General features: G+C 40.8%; 1 protein-coding gene across 14 annotated transcripts in view; it reads right to left on the reverse strand.

Moving 5' to 3' along the window:
• NBEA (neurobeachin) overlaps positions 1-24,306 on the reverse strand; it is an 834,265-nt gene that overhangs the window by 519,399 nt on the left and 290,560 nt on the right. For all 14 annotated transcript variants that reach the window (XM_034758618.1, XM_034758629.1, XM_034758620.1 and 11 more), the window contains exons 18-22: positions 17,522-17,630; positions 7,072-7,153; positions 6,745-6,868; positions 6,148-6,340; positions 4,856-5,875 (exon numbers count right to left, since the gene is read on the reverse strand). In XM_034758618.1, the coding sequence (XP_034614509.1) occupies positions 4,856-5,875; positions 6,148-6,340; positions 6,745-6,868; positions 7,072-7,153; positions 17,522-17,630 (1,528 nt within the window). The remainder of the gene's footprint in view (positions 1-4,855; positions 5,876-6,147; positions 6,341-6,744; positions 6,869-7,071; positions 7,154-17,521; positions 17,631-24,306) is intronic.

Genomic DNA, 24,306 nt, shown 5'->3' on the forward strand with positions numbered 1-24,306 from the left:
CAAAGCATTGTGAGAGACAGCCTAGGCTGGAGAGCTAAGGGGCACAGCTGTCCCACAGTCCCAGGCTGTACCCCGGGGATCCCATCACAGGGGGTTTTAATCTATACTTTTTTAGAAGAATCATCATCAAAGTCTTTTTTTTTCTCAGAAGTACAAATCTAGCTTTCCAGGTATCTTGTACCTGATTGTGTCTTAATTGAGCAAGTTTTCTGGTGTACCAGGACAGCCTTTAGTGTCTCCTAGCAGGTGGCTGATTTGTGGATTATATTGTTTTAATTTCTAGGTAGTCCTGAGCGGTTTTTACTTGGTGAACACACACAAAGGAGAAAAAGGAATTATTTAATGCGATACACAAGATTACTGGGAGGAAAATTTAAGAGAGAGAGAATTTAAATCGAATGTTAGGAAAATCTTCCTAATGATGAAATCACTTAGACTGTGGTACAGTCTCCCAAAAAAGAAATAGTAGAAGCCACATTGCTTGGGATTATTTTAAAAGCAGACTAGACAATACAAAAGAAATTTTATTCTAAGGAATAATATTGCATTAGCTGAAGATGGATTGGGTGATCTTTTCTTTTCGTCTTTTCTATTCTAAATGAAACAAATTTAGAACAAGTTGCTTTAAATGGCATTTTAGTTAGTGGATTTTTTTAATCACCTTCAATTGCAAATTCCTGAATACTGCATGCTGATTGTCAGGAAAAAAAAAGACATCAATGGTATTTATTTTTGCATTGTAAAAAGCAGAATAGTACAGAAACCCAGCTCCAAAGTTCACTTGATCTTTAGTCTGAAATGTTGTAACTTCCATTTGAGAGCAGGAGAGGGACACATTGTTAACTCAATTGTCAAACTGGTCTGTTAAGATCTACATTTCTGCTGCTATTGCTGCTTGTCTATTTTATATCTCCTCAGAATAATTTTTACAGACTTGATCCTACACCACTGAAGTCATGGGATTTTTACCATTGATTTGAATGAGACCAGGATCAACTCCTAAAACCTGGGAGACAACAGTAATTAAAATAAAGTATGAGGGAACAAAAGGAGGAGGAAATTTCACCTAAAAATGGAATTTGGAAATATCAAGAATATGTACACAAGTTGGAGAGATCTTTCAGTCTTGAATTCTGTGGCCATAGTTTTCCTAGTGATTATATAAAATATCTGTACTGTGGTTTAGTCTTTTTCTGTATCACATACTAAACAAGTATTTAGTATTTAGAATAAACACTTTTAATTTTAGTAGTTTTTAGTACCCTCAGTAAGGTGGCATTGTGCTGGGGACTTCTAATTCCAACATAGATTAAAGAGATAGTCCCTGGCCTGATGAATTTACAATCTGAACAAAAGGCAACAAGTGCATTTATCAAAGGAGGGGGGAAGGGAGAGACAGGAGAAAACACAAGAGTAACAGTGACAAGATAAGATAGTGTAGCTCTGCCTATTTTATTATCTCTCTATATGTATAGATCCATATATAGATATTGGTTAAAACAGGAAAGAAGAGGAATATATCCCTACATCCTTCTCCCTTTGATATTTTAACTAAAAAAACCTACACTCCACAATAGAAGCAATCTGTTCCCCATTACTCCCCTATTTCTCAGTCCATTTGCTGATTTTCCTGGAATCAGCAGTCTTTGTTTGATGATTTAGACTAAGAATAAAAACCATCTGGCAACTGAAAAAAATCAGAGTTTGAACAGCTTTGACACCTTCTTCGCTAAAGGTTTTTTTCCCCCCCTCTATTATGCAGAGTGCCTTAAAATGTGGCAGATCCTATACCTTGCTTGAGGTGCTGCAGTAATTTTGAGAAGGTTTTCACCAATTTGAGAGTTTGCATACAAAAGAACCCATGCTCCCTCTCTCATGGCACTTGTCAATGCATAAGTCAATGTACTGTACCTACATGCCAAATGCAGGAAGTGGAGGAAGAGGCTCAGTATCTCTACTCACTGAAGCTTAGCATTACTCTTTTTCAGTCTCCTAGTTAAAGGAACGTTCTTCTCCCTGAACGGTAGGGGTAGATACAGGAAAGCCAGAGTCTGTTACTTTGAGAGGAGTACTGTTGTTTTTGTGGGGAGGGAACTACCTTCTGGAAGCCCTGAATTCTAAATATCTGAGAGACTACTACAGATTCTGGAGTTCTTCATGCAGCAGTGTTCTTCAGAAAGACAAGGTAGCCTTAGATGTCTGATCAGATGATGACCATTGTGCTGCTACAGGTATCAGTATTCCTCTCAAGGTGTTCCTGATGCTATGTTAAGTGGTGCCTGCTGCAAACTACTATACATAATCCTACCAGGCCACATCTGTATCAGCTCTACCTGTCATCCCTAGTTTCAAGGGACTTGGTTGACTACTGAATCCATCTGACCAGTAGAGGAGTAACCTGTGTACATGGTTGTTTGCAGAAAGTTGTTTGTTCATTTTAAAGCTCTCTCTAAATCAGACTCTCTTTTTGCCAAGTAAGTCTTTACCAAGAATCCTTAAGTGGATGTGGCAATCGCTAGAGTGGCAAGGTGATGTCATCCATTTCCACACACTGGAGATTCTCAGCAAAGATCTCAGTGTCTTTCTGTAACACTGAATACAAGAGCCTCCATAATGCCAACAATGTATGCACAATCCTGGAAGTGAAGTCAGGCTTATCCTCCCACTTGAGCAGCTTGAAACAATCTTTATCCTGTACCTGAGGATCAGGTAATTCTGGGACTGTCAGTATTCCTGTAGGGGGAGGGGGAAACTGAATTGAAGGGCTGTCTGTTGAGACACAGCCTCATGGTGGTGGAGTGAGACCAGTGTAAAGCCTGGCCATGGAGGGAGACAGTAGGGCTGGAAGGTGGGCAACAATAAGGCAATCCAAACTGGAAATTGAGTTCCTGTTTCCCATGCATATGTGAATTGTTGGCCCAAGTTGATGACGTTTGCTATAGTCATGCAGAGGGCACAGGAATGTGCCCCGGTGCACAGCAGGTAAGGGGAGCAGCAGTGGCGAGGAAGAGAGGAGAGGAATAGTGACTAAATGAAGTTGTTCTGGCCTGGAAGCTCTTAGAACTTCAGCAGGGCCAATCTAGAACCTAGGAGGGGCTCTAAGTCTGGTGGGCTCCTTGGTCCTACTGTGAAATCCGCAGAAGAGGTGGAGAATTTCCAAAACCCTAGGCGCTCCTGACCTACTCAGCAGAGCATTGATTGTGTATCATAGTAAAAGAGATTGATCTGTTTTCTGCCTAGAATCCATAGCCATTAACAGGACTTGGGAAGAGATATCTTGTCCGCTACCTTGCTCCTTTTTTCCTGAGCATGATCCACTAGATACCTTGAAGGAAAAGAAGGATTTCCAGTGGCTACCTTTGCTAGTCAGGTAAAGCTTTCCCAGCATAGTCCTCTGGGGGTCTGAGAGAGTCAGATATGTTGAAGTCCTTACCAGAGACTTCAATGCAGAAACACAGACACAGACTAAAGATGTGAATAATTCTCTTTGGGCACAGTCAGGGAAAGCCATATACTGTGGGTGTTCCATTATCAGAAGAGTTTCTCTGTAGCTTAGTAACTTCTTTTCTCTATGCTTCGCTGCATCAACCCATAAGAGTACAGATCTCCTCATATGTTGGAGACAGCAAGGACTGGTAATGATTAGGGCTCCGTGTCTGTCATGGAGGTCGTGGAAGTCACAGATTCCATGACTTCCCATGACCTCCATGACTTCTGTAGTGGCCAGTGTGGCTGACCTCAGGGTCACTCAAGCAGCTGGCTTCTGAGACCAGCTGCTCAGGTGGCCTAGGGGACAGCCTCACCAGCCGCAGCTGGAGCGGCCCCGGGGACAGCCAAACCAGCCACTGCTCGGGCGGCCCCAACAGCGGTCCTGAGGCGGACGGAGCAGCTGTGGTCTGCTGGCCCCGGCAGTGGTCCCTGGGTAGCTGGCCAGAGTAGCTGCAGTCCGCAGCTCCCAGAAGCTGGTGCTGCAGACAACGAGCAACCCCAGCAGAAGCCCCCCCACGTGACCCCCTCCAACATTTAGTCACAGGTATTTTTAATACAAGTCATCCACTGGTCACAGGCCGTGAATTTTTATTTATTGCCCGTGACCTGTCCATGACTTGTACTAAAAATACCCGTTACTAAATTGTAGCTTTAGTAATGATGAGATAGTAAGGCTCTTATATGCATAGGATATTACCACCAAAAAAGTTTTGAGTACTGTCTCCAAAGTTGAAACTCTACCCAAACGCTGATTGGCACAGAGAAACAAAGAGAATTAAACCATAAGAAACACTAGAATTTATACTTTATTATACTCTGTCTTACCAAAAAGCCTAAGTAAAATACAGCCTGGTTGTAGCCATGATGGTCCCAGGATATTAGAGATATAAGTTGGCTAAGGTAATCTCTTTTACTGGACCAACGTCTATTGATGTGAGAGAAGTGGGTCCAATAAAATTATTACCTCACGCACCTTGCTTAAGTAAAATACAAACATTTCTAGCCTTAAAATAGAAAAAAAGAATTTAGATTCATACAATAAACGTTTATAATTATTAGTCACATTGTCCACAAGAAATAAATCATGTGGGCTAATAATATATTTCTCCAGCAAAATTTTTAAAGTGATATTCCATAATTGCAATGAGTGAGATTTTCTTATGGTAAAATAACATCATTAAACATGGACCAACCATTTTGAAAATAAAAATGTTTGCAAGACATATTTCTGATATGATGCTAAAAAGAATACCTTTAAAAATTGGCCACAGCTGTGATTAGATATACTTTTGTGATTGGATTAATTATCCTGTAATCAAATACATATATGTCACATACGGATATAATTATAGCACCTCTAACTTACTTGGGTTGTAGTAGTTGTCTGGATCTTCCTTATCTCCTTCCCTGCTTCTTTACCATCATCAGATCTTTCTGTATCTGATATTATACTTCCTGCATCAACATTAGGAAGACTTTTGCTACCAGAAGACTCTGTCTCCAGGGTTGTAGCTGTCATCTCAGCATATTCTAATCCTTTGGATGATGAAGCTAACTCCCTTTCAGAAAGGTTGCTCATTCCATCTGAAGTTGTATGAATCTTGAACTCCTTATCCTCTATTATACTTGAAGTACATGTTATATCTACACTACCAGTCATGTGAGCAAGCAATCCAAGATCATCACTTACACCAAGATGCATTTGAGTCTCTTGTACATTTGGAATAGTAATGTGATTACTGGAAAGTTCAGGGAGAAGTTTCTCTTCTTGGTTGGGTATTTTATCAAAAAGAAATGAGGTATTGTTAGTAGAAGGTTCATCTTTCTCATCAGCCAGTGTTATCAAAGGCCCATTATCCTTCTCTTCGCTTTTCTTAATGATACCAACACTACCATGGACATTGTTTTGGAGTTTCTCAACAGCAGCACAATATACGTTATCTAAAAGGGATTCAACTTCCACGAGGGCACCATTCTCTCCAGTTACCAGAGTCTCTGGTGATAAATCCATATCATCAAGCTTTACTTCTGTGGCTTCTACCTTTTCAGCTTTTATATCAACTAACAGATCATGAACCTCAACATGTACACCCCCTCCTGGTCTATCTGAACTTCCAAGCACATCATCTGACACCTTTGTAGCCATGAGCAAGTCCCTGGTATCTGTGCTGACAGGGTAATCTGTTTCACTTTCTGGGCTTTGGCTTTGTGAAAGGTCTTCTATCTCTCGAATTTCCAGTCCACCTTTTGCTCCTGTTGTCTGAGATGAAAGGCCTGAGATAGTGCTCACATTCCCCTTTTTCCCCTTTTTTATGTTCTCTTCCTCTTGCCTTTGATATTCTTCATACATTTTTGCTAGATACTCCTTGTGAGCTTCATAGGTGACCTTAAATGGAACATGACAGATCATAATTTCAGAGTAAATATATACTTTATCAATTTTTTGGGGGGGGGAAATCAATAGTATAATTAATGTATAGTTCATGAAACATTTCACAGCAAAGAACTCACACTAATAAAGAAAAATGCTAAACTATCATGCCCTATGCTATCCACAAGATGGCACTAAATCATTTTACATTGTATCTACTGTATTACTGGTCCCTTTGGCTTAGGGAGATATTGGGATCAACAGAAACTCCAGAAACTAATTCTTACCTTGGAATGTGCTATAGAAAGAGTATCCACCCAGACCCTCCAGCCTCCCCATTCATATTTTATTGCATGATACAAGAGAATACGGAAGATGTTGTACACCATCTCTGTGATTTTCTGTTCTTCAGAGTTCTTGGGGTTAATATATCCCAGAGAAAACATCCAGTCCTGCCACACCGAACACTGAAGTAAACATCTAAAGTAAAATAATTAGGTCAAAATATATCCAAATAAAATTCAACTTTTTTTCATTTTTTAAATTCAGATGAGTAAAACAGGATAAAAAACAATTTAAATAGCCTCTCTCCTATGAGCTTCAATGTAATCTTAATAGATCACTTATTTTTGTTTTAAATTCATGATCTTAAAATGTTAAGTAAAGCATTGTGAACAAAACAAAAATATCTATCACTGATTTAAAATTAACTACCGGATGTTCATACCATTTGTTTTAACCACATATTTATTGCATATTATGTAAAACTGCACATTACAATACTCAAGACTTTTATCCAAAATTTCTTGTGTGTTAACAACATTGAGTGTGGTAACAGGTGACCTATTTCTGTTATTGGGAGAAATAATATTTGATTTACATACCTTCTGTTTTCACGACTATTACTGAAAAGTTTTATCATATCAGATAAAAACAAACGCCGAACTTCCATCAGCTCTGCACTTGGTGTGGAATTTTTTAACAATGTTGCCACCACTTTAAGAATCACTGTAAAAGAGCAAATATGTTACATAACACATTTTTAAATCCCATCCAAAAACCAGCTGTTGAAATCATAAAAGTATTGAATAAAAGCCAATTTTCTTTGAAGTATTCAACATATTAACTGCTCTTGCAATGTGAAATAACACTTTCTTAAAAAAACAACCTCTCACCATTAATTTGAAACAAACATAAAATAATCTCCTTACTTGGATTCTGAATTTTCACTGTAGAATCTGGCTCTGGATGTGGTTTATGAACAACTTGAGTGCATACTTGTTCTGTCAAAATCTAAAACAAACCAATTATTTATTTACCATCTATTAATTTTATAGCATAAACTTCAAATTTCTATTTGATCTTATTGTGCTGTGGTTTATTATGAACAATGGAACAATGTGTGTGTTAGGCCTTGATTCAAAAAATGCTTTAGTAAAATAATAATATTGCTGCAACGATGCAAAGGAAGAAATGGATTTTAATTACAAACCAATCCTGAATGCAAGGAAACAAGTTTTCATTATAATATATTAAGAAATAAATATATTATGGGATAGCTACGAACATTTTAAAACCGTTTTTAAATGTCAAAGGACCCCCTCTCTTCTGGTTCCAATCCACCTTAATATCTAGATTATTTTTATTAGAGTTCAGTATCACCGCAGAACATTTTGCTGTAAAACTGTGTCAAAAATTCACATATTTCCACTACAGATAGGTCTCTCATATGTGAACATTTTGTAAATGAAATCTTGACTGACTTTTGTGTAATAGTATTATTAGTTTGAATATACAGATTTGTTCAAACCATATGCTGCCAAAAAACTGTATGGTTTCAGGTACTGATTCAAATTAAAGAAAGCCACAGTTAATAGAAATTTATATACAACTATGCATATGGCTCAATACACAAAGAATCCTATAGAGAATCTAAAAACTTTCAGCATCAGTATTAAATTAATGTTGCTTGGTGAAACTGTGCGATGAACTTTGAATGGCTAACGTACAAATCTCAATTGGAAAAACTGACCTGAGTCTACTGATCATTTGTATGCAGTTACTTTGAGTATGTAATTGAAGTAACACCACAAATTAAAGCCCAGTCCAGCAAAGCCATAAACACATGGTTAACTTTAAAAGATGCATTTTTACCAAAAATATCTTTTATTAAGACAATTCATAGTAATAGTGATACGGTGCTCACAGATCAACCCCTCTGTATATCAAAAATGAAATAAAAATAATCTCCCCAACTATGTAGCATCCAGGAACTAAAGAGAAATTAAATACTACTGAGGTTGAATAAATTAACTAATTTCATAGACATAGCTCAGGGTCCCCAACAGCAGTTGCAAGACTGGCCAATCGGATGGCTGTCACTGTACCACTCAAAGACCACGCCATACTTCAGTAATTATTGATTTTTGGGGTGTTTTAGTAACCTGTTGTGGATGTGTGTAAGTGCTTGAGACTAAAATAAAGTGCAGCTTTAAGTGAAAGCATTCTCGTATTGTACTGATTGTGCTAGCCACCTACTGGTCGGACAGCCATGTCTCCATTGATTTATTTCCTGCCACCACCTCACCAATAGTAATAGTTACCAAGATCTTTGGGTTTTAAAAGTCATGGTAACAAGAGATCCTATATAGCGTGGAACCTGGCAAGAGACAGAAAAGCCCTGGCAGAGGTCTAGACTAGGACCAGTCCAATTAACTCTATTATTTGTAGAGGTGATAACATTGATGTCTCTTTGTTTACATTCAGGGCCAGGTTGCTGAACAGTTAGATAGTCTGACAGACAGTGGACTTTACTTGGTGCCCACAATGACCCCAAACCAACCAAGCATCCAGGCAAGAGTACACAAGAACATCTGCCTGGCAAGGGTAGGCTGCAATTACTGCCACGCACTTTGTGAAAAGCCTCAGTGACAATAACAAACCAAAGGGCCGAACTGTGAATGTTAATGATCCTCTCATTCCACGCACCTTAGGAATCTCCTGTGACCAGGGTGGTTTGCCACATCGAAAGTAGGCATCCTATAAATCTAATTCAGCTTAACAGTATCCTGAATCAAGGGGAAGAATAATAGGAGCAAGGGCCACAGATGAAAGGGTTTGTCACAGGATCTTAACAGGCCACATGATGGCCTTACTTATAGGTATGTCTACCTTTACAACAAACTATTCTTGTATTCTCCTTCACCATCTCTACTTGTATTCTTCTGAGGAGCTCTTGGTAGACTTTAAATTCTCTGGTACCACTGAGGACACTTCCAGTTCCAGACCCTCATCCTAAAGACAAGGCAGTGTGACACTGGGAGGAGTCTTCAGAGCCTGGAACCGTGAGCATGAAAGGCTTCGTAACTATTGGAATCATGCAGAGATATGGAATCATTACCAGAGGTCTAAAGACAGACACAGAGGATACAGATGAATGTATTAATGGGCCTAAGGTTGATGGGCCCACAGCAGACTATACTAGAGCCTACAAGTGTGGTACCTGTGACTGTGCTAGAATAGCTTCTTCACCCTGAATCAATGGTGATGGCAGTACCAAATGGCATAATAGATCTCTCACTGCCGTATAGGACTCCAGAATTGTTGACACCAGTATAGGAGGTTGCCCCACTGTGATCAGTGATGGCGGATGTACTGTCATAGCCGAAGAAGTAGCTGGTCTTGATGGTCCCCAGGGGGGGAGGATACTGGAGTCAATGCTTCAGGTCTATGGGTGTCAGCGTGAGCCGGTACCAGGGAGCATCAAGCCAAAGAGCACACTTTACCCTTGATACCAGATTGACCTTCTGTAGGAAGTCCCATACCATGAACCTCAAAGAGCCCAATGACAACTTTTTCTTGTTTTTGAGACTTGGATTGTTCTGTGTCTTAGGTCTTGAAAGAGCAATACTGGTAATGGGGATCTCCCAAGACTTCTCTCCATTGGCAATGCCAAGGGAGCACACCCAGAAGAAGCTGTGAATGAGCTCACCATGACCAAGAGGGTTTGGATGCCAGACAAAGAGCCACTTCCATAACAATATATGGAATACATGGAAAGTTGAGGTGCTCCTCTCAGCTTTTTCATTCTGCTTTTTAAGCCCCAGCAGACTGAGCACCTGTCTCTTAGATGGTCTTCAATGCAGCTGTTAGGCAGCCCAAATGAGGGTCACTGGCAGACATTGGCTTTCAACAACCAGAATCAGGCTTGAAACCCGGAGACTTTGTTATACGCTCCACCAGTACCAGGCAAGGCCCAGAGGCCCACCTGATTAGAATAATGAAGAAAAGAAAAATTTAAACAAATTAAAAAGTAGAAAGAAAAAAAAAGTCCAATGTATGAAGAACAGTGCCATTAGACAAAAAGTAAGCTGAAGTATCCATAGCTTTGTTCTGAATGCTCCAGTTACTGACCACAAACAGTAAGAAGCAGCTGAAGGAGGAGTGGGGCAGCTTTGCCCTTTAAGTCTTTCTCCCTGAACACTAGGAAGCAGGGATGGATGAAGCCACCCCTATAGGTACTGCTAGGGACGACTCTCCGGCACAGGTACATGAGACGTGCCCACACAGCGTAACAGACACATGCAATCACTCAAAGAAGAAAATAAAGCTTACATAGCAGTATTTACATATCCTCTGTGTTTTGAGAATTCATAACATATTTGGGCAGATACCACTCTTAAAACAATCAGTTCACTAATGATCCAAATTCTATTTCAAAACAAGGCAAGCCCATTTGTTAACCGGTAATCAAGCTTGTACCAGTTATAAATATTTAATATCTTTGTTTACATAGAATCCTTTTATCATCACCAATCATTTAGAAAACACCACAAATGTGTGTGACACTTTACAAGAGATAGCAGAACAAATTCCCTGTCTCAAAGGCTTACAATACAATCAGTCTTAGGGCAAATATCTTTTACATATTATGTAGCCTTTCATCTCAGTTCTGATTACGTGCAATTATTGTACCTCAAAGTATCTGAAACTTTCATTCCATTATTTTAGATCAGCCTCTCCTGCAACTTTGAACTTTTATCAAAGAAATGTAGGCACTGCTATATGGAAAGCAAGAGTCTTCACTGGGTCATTTAGCATCACTTACTTTCAGGAGCTTATAATTATGACAAAAATTTGTGTGTTCAGGATCAAAAATACCTTTGATCCTGAAAACACAAATTTTTGTCATAATTATATCATAATCATATCATATTTGTAGATCATAAGAATGATTCAAATCAACCACCATGTTACATGAACTGACACATTTAGACACTCCATATCTAAGGTCCCTTATTCTTCTGGTGCATGCTTGTAACTCTGAATAGAAAGTTAGTAGTATTAAAACACAGATCTAACTGAGCATGAGACACACAACAGTTCAATTATCCCAACTCAACTGTCTCAACCTAAGCAAATTGTTTTGCCTTTTTTCTAATTGGAGATTGATATAGCTAATCCCATCAAACTTTAAAATTTACATTGCAATGGTACAGAAACATACCATGGGTTTTTTAGTGCCAACCTGGAAAACTTTTCTGACAGCTTGGCACAAAAAGATGAAACAGCAATTTGGTAAGTCTTTCTGGCTTCATAAAAGGAGTGTGTGTTTAAGGCCACAACTAGCAATTCAAAGACAAGTAAATTCAAGAGGTTTCTTTCTGGTCAAATCCAAAAAACTACTGCAGAATATTTCTCTCACTCCCTAGAAAAAGAGCTTGCATATTATTACTCCATATTATTTCTCATTTTACAGTGGGAAAACTGAGACAATGAGATTTGCCTGAGGCCATACTGTGAATCACTGGCAAAACCAGGATTAGAACTCAGGAAAGGGAAGTAATGTTAATGTAACTAGAGGTTATTGAGATAAGTGGTCAATTTCTGAATTCCACTGTGGGCACACTTGTGCTCCATGTACCTGAGACTGGAGAATATTTGCTAGTAGTGTCCATTGATCTGTGCTCCTGACCTCCTCATGCTCTTTACCAAAGGCATAAGGGACAAGGCGGACTGACCGCCTCTCCAGTTCCTTCCCTACTATGAAGCCAGTCATGAACTGATGCAGAGGAGGAGGAGGGAGGGTAGTGGAATACAAATAGGGACCACACATCTAAAAGAACTCATTACAATAAGGTAAGTAACTTCTTACCTTTCTTCTTTGAGTTGTGGTTCCTATGTGTATTCTCCTGTGGGTGACTGACAAGTAGTACTTAGAAAGGAGGTGGATGTGAGGATTCTTGTGGTATAATTGCTTGCAGGATTAATGTCCCAAAGGATGCATCAGTGGCAGAGTCCTGGATTAAGGTGTAATGTCTTATAAATGTGGATGGAACTCCATGTAGCTGCTCTGCAAATATCACTTCAAGAGGTACCCTTTCTTGATGTTATTGAGGTTGCCTGAGCCCTTATAGAGTGAGCTCTTACCCATGTGAGGGAGGAGTGTGACAACTGAAAGGAGGATACAGCTAGAGATCCTGTGAGAAGACATGGCTTGTCCTCATACTTGTTCTGCTACGGCAATGAACAGTCTACGTGACTTCCTAATCTGTTTTGTTCTCTGCAGGTAGAGTGCCAATGCTCATCACAGCTGGAGGGAATGAAGTCCGCACTCCTCACTAGAGGCATGGGGCTTTGGGGAAAAACACAGGTAAGTGAATTGAGTGGTTTATATGAAATTCTGAAACTATTTTAGGACTGGATTTTGGGTGTAGTAATAGCAAGACCTTATCCTTATGGAATATTGTGTTTGGTGGATCCACCATTAAGGTCCCTAGTACTCCTCCTCTTCTGGCTGAAGTGATGGCAACAAGGACGGCCACCCTCACTGATAGGCAAGACATGGAACACATAGCTAGCAGTTTTATGGGAGGTTTAGCAAGTGCTCAAAGCACTAAAGTAAGATTCCCCTTGGGGGATTGGTTTCTTCACAGCTGGAAAGTTTCTGACCAGATTTCAACAACCTGACTGTTATCAGGTGCTAAATATCAAGGAACCATCCACTGGCAGGTGACACACACTAATTACTGCTATATGAACTTGCAGGGAGCTAAGGGAAAAGCCCATAATCTTGAGGATAAAAATATAATCCAAAATTGTGGGAATATCAGGTGCCTCTGGAGACATATAGTTTTGCTGAGTCCAGACAGATGAAGGTTTCAACTTGGCTAGATTATATTTTCCGATGGAGTCTTTTCTGTCACTAGTGAGAATAATTTTCCCAGCTTCGGAACAGGAATGTTCTAGGCTCAATGCCCATCCAAATACCATGCCATGAGATTAAAGTGTTGGGGTTGTAATGACCCTGCCATTTATCTGGATCAAGAAATCTGAAAAGATCTGAATGTTGATAAGTGGATGGGAATGACATTTGTAGGAGGTTTGGAAAGCATAATTGTCTGGGCCATCTGGGGGCAATGAGGATGACTTGAGCCCTGTCTAGTTGAATTTTCCATAGAACCAGAGATAATAGTTCAATGGGAGGCATAACTGAAGTGATCTGTCCAAGGTAGAAGAGGACTATTGCTCACTGGAGCAGTTTACTTTACATTTCCTGTTTCTCACTGAGTGAAGATGGTGTTTATTACTGAATCATGTAATTCCCACTTGTGATAGGTGGCAAAATGCCTGCTGAGGCTGTCCACCAGCACATTTTGGGTGTCTGGGAGGTACAATGCAGATAGGGTTATGTGGTTCTGTATACACTAGGTCCATAAGTTGACCACTTCTAAAAAGAGCAGGATGGAGTATGTCTCTCCCTGCTTATTTACATAGAAAATGGTAGTTATGTTGTCCAACATTATCAGGATGTGCTGGGATTGTGTGAATGGTAGGAATGTTTTGTTGTAGGGCTCTCAGTTCCAGAAGACTGATGTGCATTCTGGCTGCCCGACTGATCCTAGTGCCGTGTGATTGTCTAGGTGAGCTCCCCTATCCTACCAGGGAGAGGTTTGTAATTATCATTGTTGGGTGTGAGGGATAGAAATGGAACTCCCATGCACACATGTCCAGCATCTCTCCACCATTCCCTCACTTAGAAGGAATTGTCCCTATGGTATTCATGCTGTGTGCGCTTGGTGTACATACCGTTTGGAGCCAGCTTACAGGCAATGAAGGTTGAGTCTGGCATATGGCCCTGGAGAGTAAGGTACATTACACACTAAAGTTTGTGTGCACGCAGGTCTATCACAGTGCCCATGGAGTGAAATCTGTCTGTGGGAGTGAAATCTGTGGAGAGGTAGGCCTTCACTTTGACTGAATCCAGTGTCGATCCTATAAAGTCTATGGCCTGTGTCGGAGTCAAGATAGACTATTCCATGCTTACACAGATTACCAGGGATGCTAGAAGGTGCATCAGTGATGAAGTTGACATTAAAACTTCCAGGTGAGACTGGCTGGTTAGAAGCCAGTTGTCTAAGTATGGGAAGACGGTGGAGCAGCCTTGTCTGAGCTGAGCTGCTATTATGAAGAACGCTTTTGTGAAGACTCTGGGAGCTGTAGCGAGCCCGAATGGAAGCACCCTGTATTGATAGTTGTGTGGGCCCACCACAAAGCTGAGGAACCATCTGTCAGAGGGATGAATATTCACATGAAAGCATGCCTATTTCATATTAAGAGCCATGAACCATGTGACTTTTTGTAGGGATGGTATTATTGATGCTAATGTGAAATTGCTAATGTGAAACCCATGTGAAATTTCAGTTTTTGAATAAAAACTATCAGTTGACACAGCTTGAGAACGGGTCACCAGCCTTCTTTCTTCTTGGGAATGAAGAAATACTTTGAATAGAACCCTTTTCCTCAATATTGAGGGGATATCTGCTTGTAACAGGGTTCACGTCCCACCCCTCTTCCTGGGGCCCATTTGCTGCCCCCAATAAAGCTCAGAGAGGCTTCAGGGTTGCGAACCACCTGTGTCTTTATTTATATAAGGTTCTCCTTAGATAGATTAGTCACCTCCTTTACAGGCAGAGGTAGCCTTCAGCTAGGAGGCCTCCAGTTCCCTCCCTGACTGACTTCTTCCTGGCTGCCCCCCGCCTTCTGGCTTCCTCCCAGCCTTTATAGCTCTTGGCTTGTCAGGCCAGCAGATGTTGCCAATCCTCAGGCCAGAATCAGGCCTTTTCCATCAACCCCAATCTATTTCCCCTGATTGGAGCTGACTGGGCAGGGGCTAATTGGTGCTTTTGCACCAGCACCCTGGTACACTGTTGTATTGCTCCTCATTGGAGAAGAGATTGTACCTCCTGAAGGAGAACTGCCTTATGAGACTGGGTCCCTGAAAAGGGACAGGGAAGAGGGTTTTGGAGGAGGGAGGCAGAGAAACTCTACGGTACAGGTGGAATGGATATCCAGCATGTACTTGTCTGTTGTTCTCACTGCCCAGTTTTGGGGAAATTTTGCTAGTTATTCCCCAATGGATCTCAGTAATAGGTGGAGATGGCATTAATACTGGGTTGCAGCTCTCTGGAGTCATGTTAAAAATATCTCTTGGCTGGAGGGTGAGGCTGGATAGTGGAAGATGCATCTTTTGTTGTTTGCGAGGTGGCTTGTATGATGGAGAGTGATAAAATCATTCAGGTAATCAACTCACAATCTTTGACAGTAACCAGCAGGTTCCTGAGCTTTTGGGTCTCAGTGTTTCATTTTAGGTAGCACCAAAGTCAGCCTCTGAGTCAATGTGGAGGTTGCTACTGAAGGACTTTTGCACCTATGAGTCTTTTGAACATGCCCACGCAGCTTAGGAGGACCTAATTTCTTATGGCTCGGGCATGAGGGCTCACCTGACTTGGAAAGAGTCGAGGCGCGTCTCTTCCCTTAGATCGTCTATGAAGAAATCTGTTTTTATGTTTGTAAGAGTGCCCTTACTCCCATGAGGGGGCCAGACAAAGGGCTTATCCCACTCGATTCCAGAGTCAGACACAGAATAGGGATCTTGCTACCTGCTGACTCTGGCCAACGTTCAGGAAGGTCTCCCTGGCCTGGGTCTGAATGGGGATTCATTGCCTGCTCCATAACATGTTTCTGAAGTTGAAGTTCTAATGCCTGCTGAGTTAGGCTGGGAAGGGAGTGTCAAAAATTGCATTTGGTGGACCAGAGGCAGCACTGATGATCACTGCTCACCAAAAAGAAGCTGGGGCAGAAAATGCAATTTTTGTAGCCCAGACTCTTGGGCATCCTCAAAATCCCATATTGGGAGATTGGGAGCACAGGGTTGGGAGTCTAAAACTGACTAACTAGAACTATCAAAACACCAACAACAAAAACTAAGAATAATTTTAAATTTTAAATATTTACAGGAAGAAGAGAAAGGATCAGCTTGGGACACTGGAGGTTTCTGACTCAGGCTATGAGGTGGTAACTGAAGAGGTGGTTGGTCTGCCTTGCCCCTTATACTCTGGGTGCAGAGCACAAAGAGAACAGGGACACAGGCACGGACCAACAGACACTACTCGCAGGAATTCTTGGACCGCATGCTTGCCCACAGTGGAATGCACATAGGCACTCAAAGAAGAATTCCTCACTCCCAACTTTGTGCTCATTCCTCCAGCCACCTTGCCTTACTGACAGAGGAGCTGAGCATATACTGCTTCAACTGAGTTCAACTGCAGCTTTGAGCATTCAGCACTTCTGAAAAAAAATCAATGCAAGGTGTTTCAAATTGGGCACTCCAAAAATTCAGAATACACAGTTACTTTGTCAAAATTTGGTTTAACTGGATATCTCAACATCACATACAAAGTCTGTGACACATGCAGGGCTACAATTGAGTCCTCTCAAGTCAGTCACCCTCCTTCACCACAACAGCACCTTTCTCTTCCTGCAATCCTCTGCCTCTTTCTGTACATACCTTACAACTTCTATAGAAAATGAGGCAGAAATCCCACACACAACCTAATTCATTATCTGATTGTAATTCACCATACAATTTGTTCCCTAAGGCCCAGTACCAGGAGGTGGGAGGCTCCTACACTGTATATTGCCACCAGCGAAGGGTATGGCCCACTGGGGTCATTTGGTGGGTCCCTGGAGGCTGTCAGGAAAAATTGGGCCTCACTCTATCTCAATTGATCTGGCATACCCAGGCTGTCTACTCATGGGGCTCCCAATTCAGTGTGTGCTGATGCTCTTTTGGCAACAACATGGACCCAGCCTTAAATTAGAGCATTCATATTCAGTTATTATTTTGGCACATTGCCAACCACACAAGCTAGAGGAGGAAAATGGAAATTTTCAACCATTTACAACTCAACAAAACCCCAATTGACTTTCACTAGAAAAAACAAATGAGGCATTTCTATGGCCCCAGGGATTTCTCCCACTGAATTTCAAAAGACTGCTGTAAAAACAGAAGGTGTTAGAACTCTCAAAGTTTCTTTTATAAAGGAAATTTTTAACAATCTAAATAAAAGGTCATTTCTAGCTCCATCTATAATGCCATAAGTATATATAAAGCTTTACAGACAAGTTGCAAAAATTATAACAGTGCTTATGAAAAAAATCTAAATAAACATGATAAGTACTTGCTTGATTCAGAGAGGATCTTTTAAAATTTCAGATTTTAATAGAGTCATAGTGACCTTGGAATCTTTTAAATACAGATTCATATAAACACATTTTTTGCAACAAATAATATTATTTGCATGTTTAAGTAATTTGTACCTCATAAAGTGTGTTATATGTTGTAACGGTCACAGTATTTGTATGCAGCATCAACCTCTCTCCAAGAAGAGTGAAAAGACTATGGGTATGCATGATTTCAACCTTTCGTCTGGAGGAAAGAACATAAAAATACAAAACATAAAAGATGAAGATTTTAAGTAAATGCAAAACCAGAGAAGGAATGTATTTTTTTCATGCTATCAAAAAACATTTTACGTCAAACTTGGACTTTATAATATCTATGCTTTAAATTGTTTATTATTCTTTTATTATCTAATGTTGCATATTACTTTAAGCTATTTCTGAAAATTAATTTAAACTGTTCTGGCCATACTGAATGATTATGAGAATGCAATTTTATATGCAGGATGGGTTCTTGTATGTAATAAATCTACACAGTGCTTTAAGAAAAAAAAATATGGAAAATGAAGTGCAAACTCTCTATCCCAAAGCATTTACAATTTATATGGAAGAATAGGTACAATATGGATTAAAACAATACATAATAGATAAAGAGTGTTAGTGGTCATATCTGAAATGCTTAGAATAGAAAAGTTTTCATTACTTTCCTCTATGGAACTACAAAGGCAAGTTGGACAAAGTGTCCTGGTGGTATGTAGCCAAATATGTCTAATTTATTAAATTCACAGATATTTCGGTCAATTTTTGCAGGGGAGATGAGAATAAATATAATACAGCATGCTTTTGTTATTTTTTCCCCAGACTTTTTTTTTTTTTTTTTTAAAGTTTCTTACAAAAAGCCACATAAATAAAATATTAAAGTTGCATGATTAACCATTTAAGAGTCAAGAAATGCAATCTTAGCTATGCCTCTTGTGTATATTCATTACAATACAGTCTTCAGTTTCATAATTACATACCACACTATTTCTAAAATGATAAAATATAATACAAATTTCAATGACCTTAAAAATATGTGTAACATCTTGTAGTTCTATGTACTGTTCTAAACATAGCAAGGTGCTCATGAGCCATTTATATGAACACAATACAGGTATATGTAACATACTACAGATTGAGGATACAAAAGACTAACAGTGAAAACTTACTGTCTTATATATACTACATGTGCTCAAAGCAATACTGGCTTTATAGTTAATTGACTTCTCACCAACACTGCTTCCAAGGAAGTGTTTGCTGCTCATTGAAAGAAAATGTATAGTACCTAGGCATTTTAACAAGTTTTGTAAGCACCTATCTTACAAAGGAGAACTTACATAGAACTTTGATAAGAATAGCCACACTGGTCAGACCAAAGGTCCATCTAGCCCAGTATCCTGTCTTCTGACAGTGGCCAATGCCACGTGCCCGAGAGGGAATGAACAGAACAAGTAACCATCAAGTGATTATCCCTTGTCGCTTCTGGCAAACAGAGGCTAGGAACACCATACCTGCCCATCCTGGCTACTAGCCATTGATGGACCTATCCTCCATGAACTTATTTAGTTCTTTTTTGAACCCTATTATAGTCTTAGCCTTCACAACATCCTCTGACAAGGAGTTCCACAGGTTGACTTTGTGTTGTGTGAAGAAATACTTCCTTTTGTTTGTTTTAAACCTCCTGCTTATTAATTTAATTTGGTGACCCCTAGTTCTTGTATTATGAGGAGTAAATAACACTTCCTTATTTACTTGCTGTACGCCAGTCACGATTTTATAGACCTCCATCATATCCCGCCCCCCTCCCCTTAGTCATCTCTTTTCCTAGCTGAAAAGTCCCAGTCTTATTAATCAGGGCTGGCTCTAGGATTTTTGCCGCCCAAAGCAAAAACAATTTTGGCCGCCCCCCCCCTTCTTTAATTACCTCACCCTCGGCCCCGCCTCAACTCCGCCCCTTCCCCAAATCCCCAGCCCTGCCTCCTCCCTCCCAGGCTCCCAAGCGTGGGACGGAGGGGGAGCAGCGGCGTGCGAAACGGCCGCTTGGCATCTCCCCCTCCCTCCCAGGTTTGAGAGCCTGGGAGGGAGGGGGAGACCCCGAGCCGCCGTGGCACACGAAACAGCTGATTCGCGTGCCGCTGCTCCCCCTCCCTCCCAGGCTTGAGAGCCTGGGAGGGAGGGCGAGTAGCGGCGCGTGAATCAGCTGTTTCGCGCACCGTGGCAGCAGCAGCAGAGGTGAGCTAGGGTGGCCGGGGCACATTTTTAGGGGCGGCATTCTGGCGCCGGCCATGCTGCCCCTAAAAATGTGCCGCCCCAAGCACCAGCTTGTTTTGCTGGAGCCTAGAGCCGGCCCTGTTATTAATCTCTCCTCATGCGGAAGCCGTTCCATACCCCTAATGATTTTTGTTGCCCTTTTCTGAACCTTTTCCAATTCCAATATATCTTTTTTGGGATGGGGCGAACACATCTGCACACAGTATTCAAGATGTGGGGGTACCATGGATTTATATAGAGGCAATATGATATTCTCTGTCTTATTATCCATCCCTTTCTTAATGATGGCCAACATTCTGTTCACCTTTTTGACTGCTGTTGCACATTGAGTGGATGTTTTCAGAAAACTATCCACAATGATTCCAAGATCTCTTTCTTAAGTGGTAACAGCTAATTTAGACCCCAACATTTTAAAGTTACACTGGACCACTGGGGCTATGAAATTAGTGTAAGGAAGAAAAATATTACGGGTTACCACACTTGTGCCACAGAATTTAAGGCCAGAAGGGATAACCAGGTCATCTACTCTGATCTCCTCTATATCAGTGGTGCGCCCCCCTTTACCGTTAACGGAATCTGTCCATGCCCCCAACCTCAATTACTGCACAGCAAAGGCTTCCTCAGCAGCGGAGCTTGGCCTGAAGGCGGAGCTGGGGGCAGAACTGAGCTGGGGGCAGAGAAGGAATGAGGGCAGAGCTGGTCTGGGGGCGGAGCAGGGGTAGAGTGGAGTTGGGGCATGGGCCAGAGTGGGGTTGGGTGTGGAGTGGGGCAGGGGATGGATCTGGTTGGGAAGTGGAGCAGGACTGGGGGCTGAATGCGGTCGGGGGTGGAGCTCAGCTGGGGGTGGAGCGGGACTGGAAGTGGGTGTCCCTCCCCTCCCCTCATGGGCGCTGGCCCGGGCCCTGCCGCGCACCCCCTGAATGTTCCTCTGTGCCCCTTAGTGGGGCTCACCCCACAGTTTGGGGACTGTGCTCTATATAACAAGCCATTAAACACTATCCAACCATCCACAAACCAAGCCCCAAAACTAAAATTAGACCAAAATATTACAAGAGACTAAATTATTCTGTGCCACAAGCAGAGGACAGGGACTGAGGTGCATCAGTTCTTTAAGCCTCTGCAGTGGCATGGAATTAATGTAGTAACATATATCTCAAGGATCCTCACAAGTGACTAATGCCCCATCCTGCAGAGGAAGATGAACACCCCCCTAAGATCACTGCCAAACTGACTTCGGGGGATTTCCTTCCTGAGCCTGAATATGGTGATAAATTAGACCCTGAGCACGTGAGCAAGACTCACCAGCCGTGCACTTGAGAAAGAAAATTCTCAGGACCACCCCAGTACCAGCCCATCCAATGTCCCAACTGCAAATGTGGTTGTCTTACATGTTTGAGACAATGTATTTGAGACAATGTATTTCATAAAATTAGACTATTGTGGTATGCACATGCAAGGGGACATATTTATGGCAATGTGTGCACCTTTAATTTTGAAATTTCCTGACTTGTGCTTAAATGTGAAAGTTAACATTCTCTTAACATATATTCTGTATAAAAACAAAAACCAACTAAATACAACTGGGGGAAAGAGGACACACAACTTTGTTGACTTTGTATTAAGGTGGTTAGACAGAATAGCCAACCAACAAAAAACAAATAAGAAGGAAAGAATCAATTAAGTCACTTTACATATCATCTATACTCAACTCATCCATTAGTTTCCCTTCTCAGCATCAACTCTCTTGACTCTTCTGCTAAAGAGCCAATGGATACCTATGACTACAGCAATATTAATTGGTTTTATGTTTATGTGTTTTAATTATTAATATTAATGCAGCTTTTGTAAGTTACATTGTGTGTAGCTGAATATGTGGCTTTGTACTGGTGTGTGAAGAATTGCAAATAGTGTCATTTTCTGTAATGTTTAGGAAAAATGTATGAGAATGAGTGATTTATGTTAGAGATTATTCTAAAGTTATTTCTGTACTTAAAAATTACAGCGTTAAAGTCAGAGTGTGCATAAACATAAGTGTATTTTATGGTGACAGTTAAGACTACATGTTTAGACAAACCACCTCTCCATCTTCTCCTACTACCAGCAACATAGTGCAAATTTCACTTTATCTCCATGCTCCCATAAAATAGACCTGCTCCTCCCTGCCTCCCACAATCTCACCCATCCAAATCCTCCACATAGATCTGTTCACCTCCTCCTCTTTCCTCTCCAGGGTACTGTTTCATAGTCCACCATATAAACAGAACATGGGGTTGTGAGTGGGGGGCGGGGTTGGGATAAAGGCTTTTGGTTGGTGGATGAAGAGACCAAGGTTGTGTGTGGGGAAAGTCAAGCTTGTCTGCATTGAGGCATCAAGATCTCCCTATGGCACTACTGCCTTGATGGGCTAGGAGGATGGAGTGGCTCCCCTCCACCCTAGGCCTCAGCAAAGCCCTAATTCTTTCTAGCTCAGGCCTCACATTGCACACAAGCGTCTTTGTCCCTGGGTCTCACAAATCCCTAATAAATCCCATTTCTCCAAACTCTTTCACAAAGTATCATCTCCCCACAAGTCCCATCTCTTCCCTGCCCAGACTCCCTCCCTCGCTCATTAGGGGTACATGCAGATTGTGACTGCTGAATCAAGCTTGCAGTGACAGGAAAAAATGATGTGGCTGACAGAACCCTGCAGTTCTTCTGGCTAATCATTGCACTACTCACAATTATTCTTTACCAGGAATAACTGTTTAGTTTTAAAACTTCAGAAGTGCTCCAAGTCCAAGATATCAGAAAAAATATGAGATAGACACGCACAGATATGCATGTGTGTGATTTGGTGTTTTTGAAGATTGTGGGTTTTTAGCTATTCAAACTCCCAAAATATGATGTGAACAGGACAAATTTCAAAATGGGAGCATTTTAAAATATTTCAGCTGTAAAGATTCACTAAAAAAATTACAGAAAATTCCTTTATGAAGAGCTATCACATCAAATTTGGAAAGCAAATTCAGTAACTAAAATGCAAAACCGAAGGGATTTTATTTCTTCTCTAATGATGCGCTGATTTGTATTTAACAATGGAGGCCCTACGGATGCAGCCATAATTGGCTGGATTCTCCAAAGAGCCTCAGGTGTTCAGGCAACCAAAATTTTCAGTGGGAGAACTCCTTTAGGCACTTTTGAAAATCCCACCCTTCATTTCCTATAGTGTTCCTGGGAAGCAACAGAGCTTGCCATTTATTAGTAGAAAGACAATTTTGTAGTCAATTAACTAGACTGGTCACAACGTGGTTATTGGACAAATCACAACTGCTTCAGGCCTTTTTACGCATTTTTAAACTGGAAATAACTCCTGTCTAACACAACTGTGTTGAGGTTTTAGTCAGTAATATTTATAAAACCCTTTGAGATCCTCAGGTGGAATGCAAATTAGAAATACAAAATACGATTAACAGCAGCAATTTGGACTTAATAAATCCCTTGAGAAAAATTCCATTTAGGCATCTTTTTCACAATTAACCATGTCTCAGTTAAGTGAGTGTACTTTATTGATCATTCTATCCTAGAGCCCTCAAGAAAAACCAGTGTGTCTACAAATATCCTGTCCTAGATTGATTCCTACTTTTCTAACCACTTCCTCATTTCTGATGAGGGCATTACATCTGGAACTTAAGCCCCTTCCATCATGGAGTTGATCTTTATTTTTCTTCTTCATCTACATTCTCTTTCTGGAATATCATATTGCTAGTTTCAGCCTTGGATGTCACTCTAAATTACATGTCCATCAAATAAAGGTCCCATCTATCTACTTTGCTTGTTCATGTCAACTCCTCACCAGATCATAACTTCCTACTATCAAACATTTTGAAAGACTGAACTTTTGAGTAAAACATACTACCTGTTCTGTGTCTTATTCCATAGCAGATTTCCTTAAATTAGACTTTTACTTTTCCCAGGGACAGAAATCTTAGAAACACTGTTTATTCAAAATATTTTATCTTCTCATAACTCGATTATATAAGTAGCCAATCACCACCTTTAAAGTGTCAGAATTCATCATCAAGTTGAGCTAAAATCCTTATCCTTGCTTTAACCGCATGCCACATTAACAGAATTCCCTCTTATAGTCTTCCTAAATTGCTACTCTGAAATTTCAGGTAATACTGAAAACTGAAGCCAGATAACATTCTCACTCCAAGAAAAAAGAACATATTTTCTTGTCTACCTTCTTAATCTAAATCAAAATTATCCTAGAAAAGCATACCTTAAAAACTTTTTTTTTCTTTTTATGTTACGCGGATCAAAATCTAAAGCATTTTGTGAGTCATGTATGAAGTACAATAAGCTATCCAAATGATCAAGTGCTTGGCTCTGCTGTGTCATACAATTTTCCTTGATGCTACTCTACCATACCCACTATATCATGCCATCAATACAGTTGTAGCTACTTGAATGAAATTAGGGAGGCAGGGTAGCCTAAATGACTGAGCAGAGGGCTTGCTACCAGATACTCTTGAGTTCTCATGCTGGCTCTGTCACTGATGCACATGTAAAAAAGCAACAGAAGGTCCTGATGCACATGTGTAACTCCATGCAAGTCATTTAGCCTCTGTCGC

This window comes from Trachemys scripta, chromosome 1 (genome assembly GCF_013100865.1).
Source record: "Trachemys scripta elegans isolate TJP31775 chromosome 1, CAS_Tse_1.0, whole genome shotgun sequence".
In the NCBI taxonomy this organism is placed as follows: Eukaryota; Metazoa; Chordata; order Testudines; family Emydidae; genus Trachemys; species Trachemys scripta.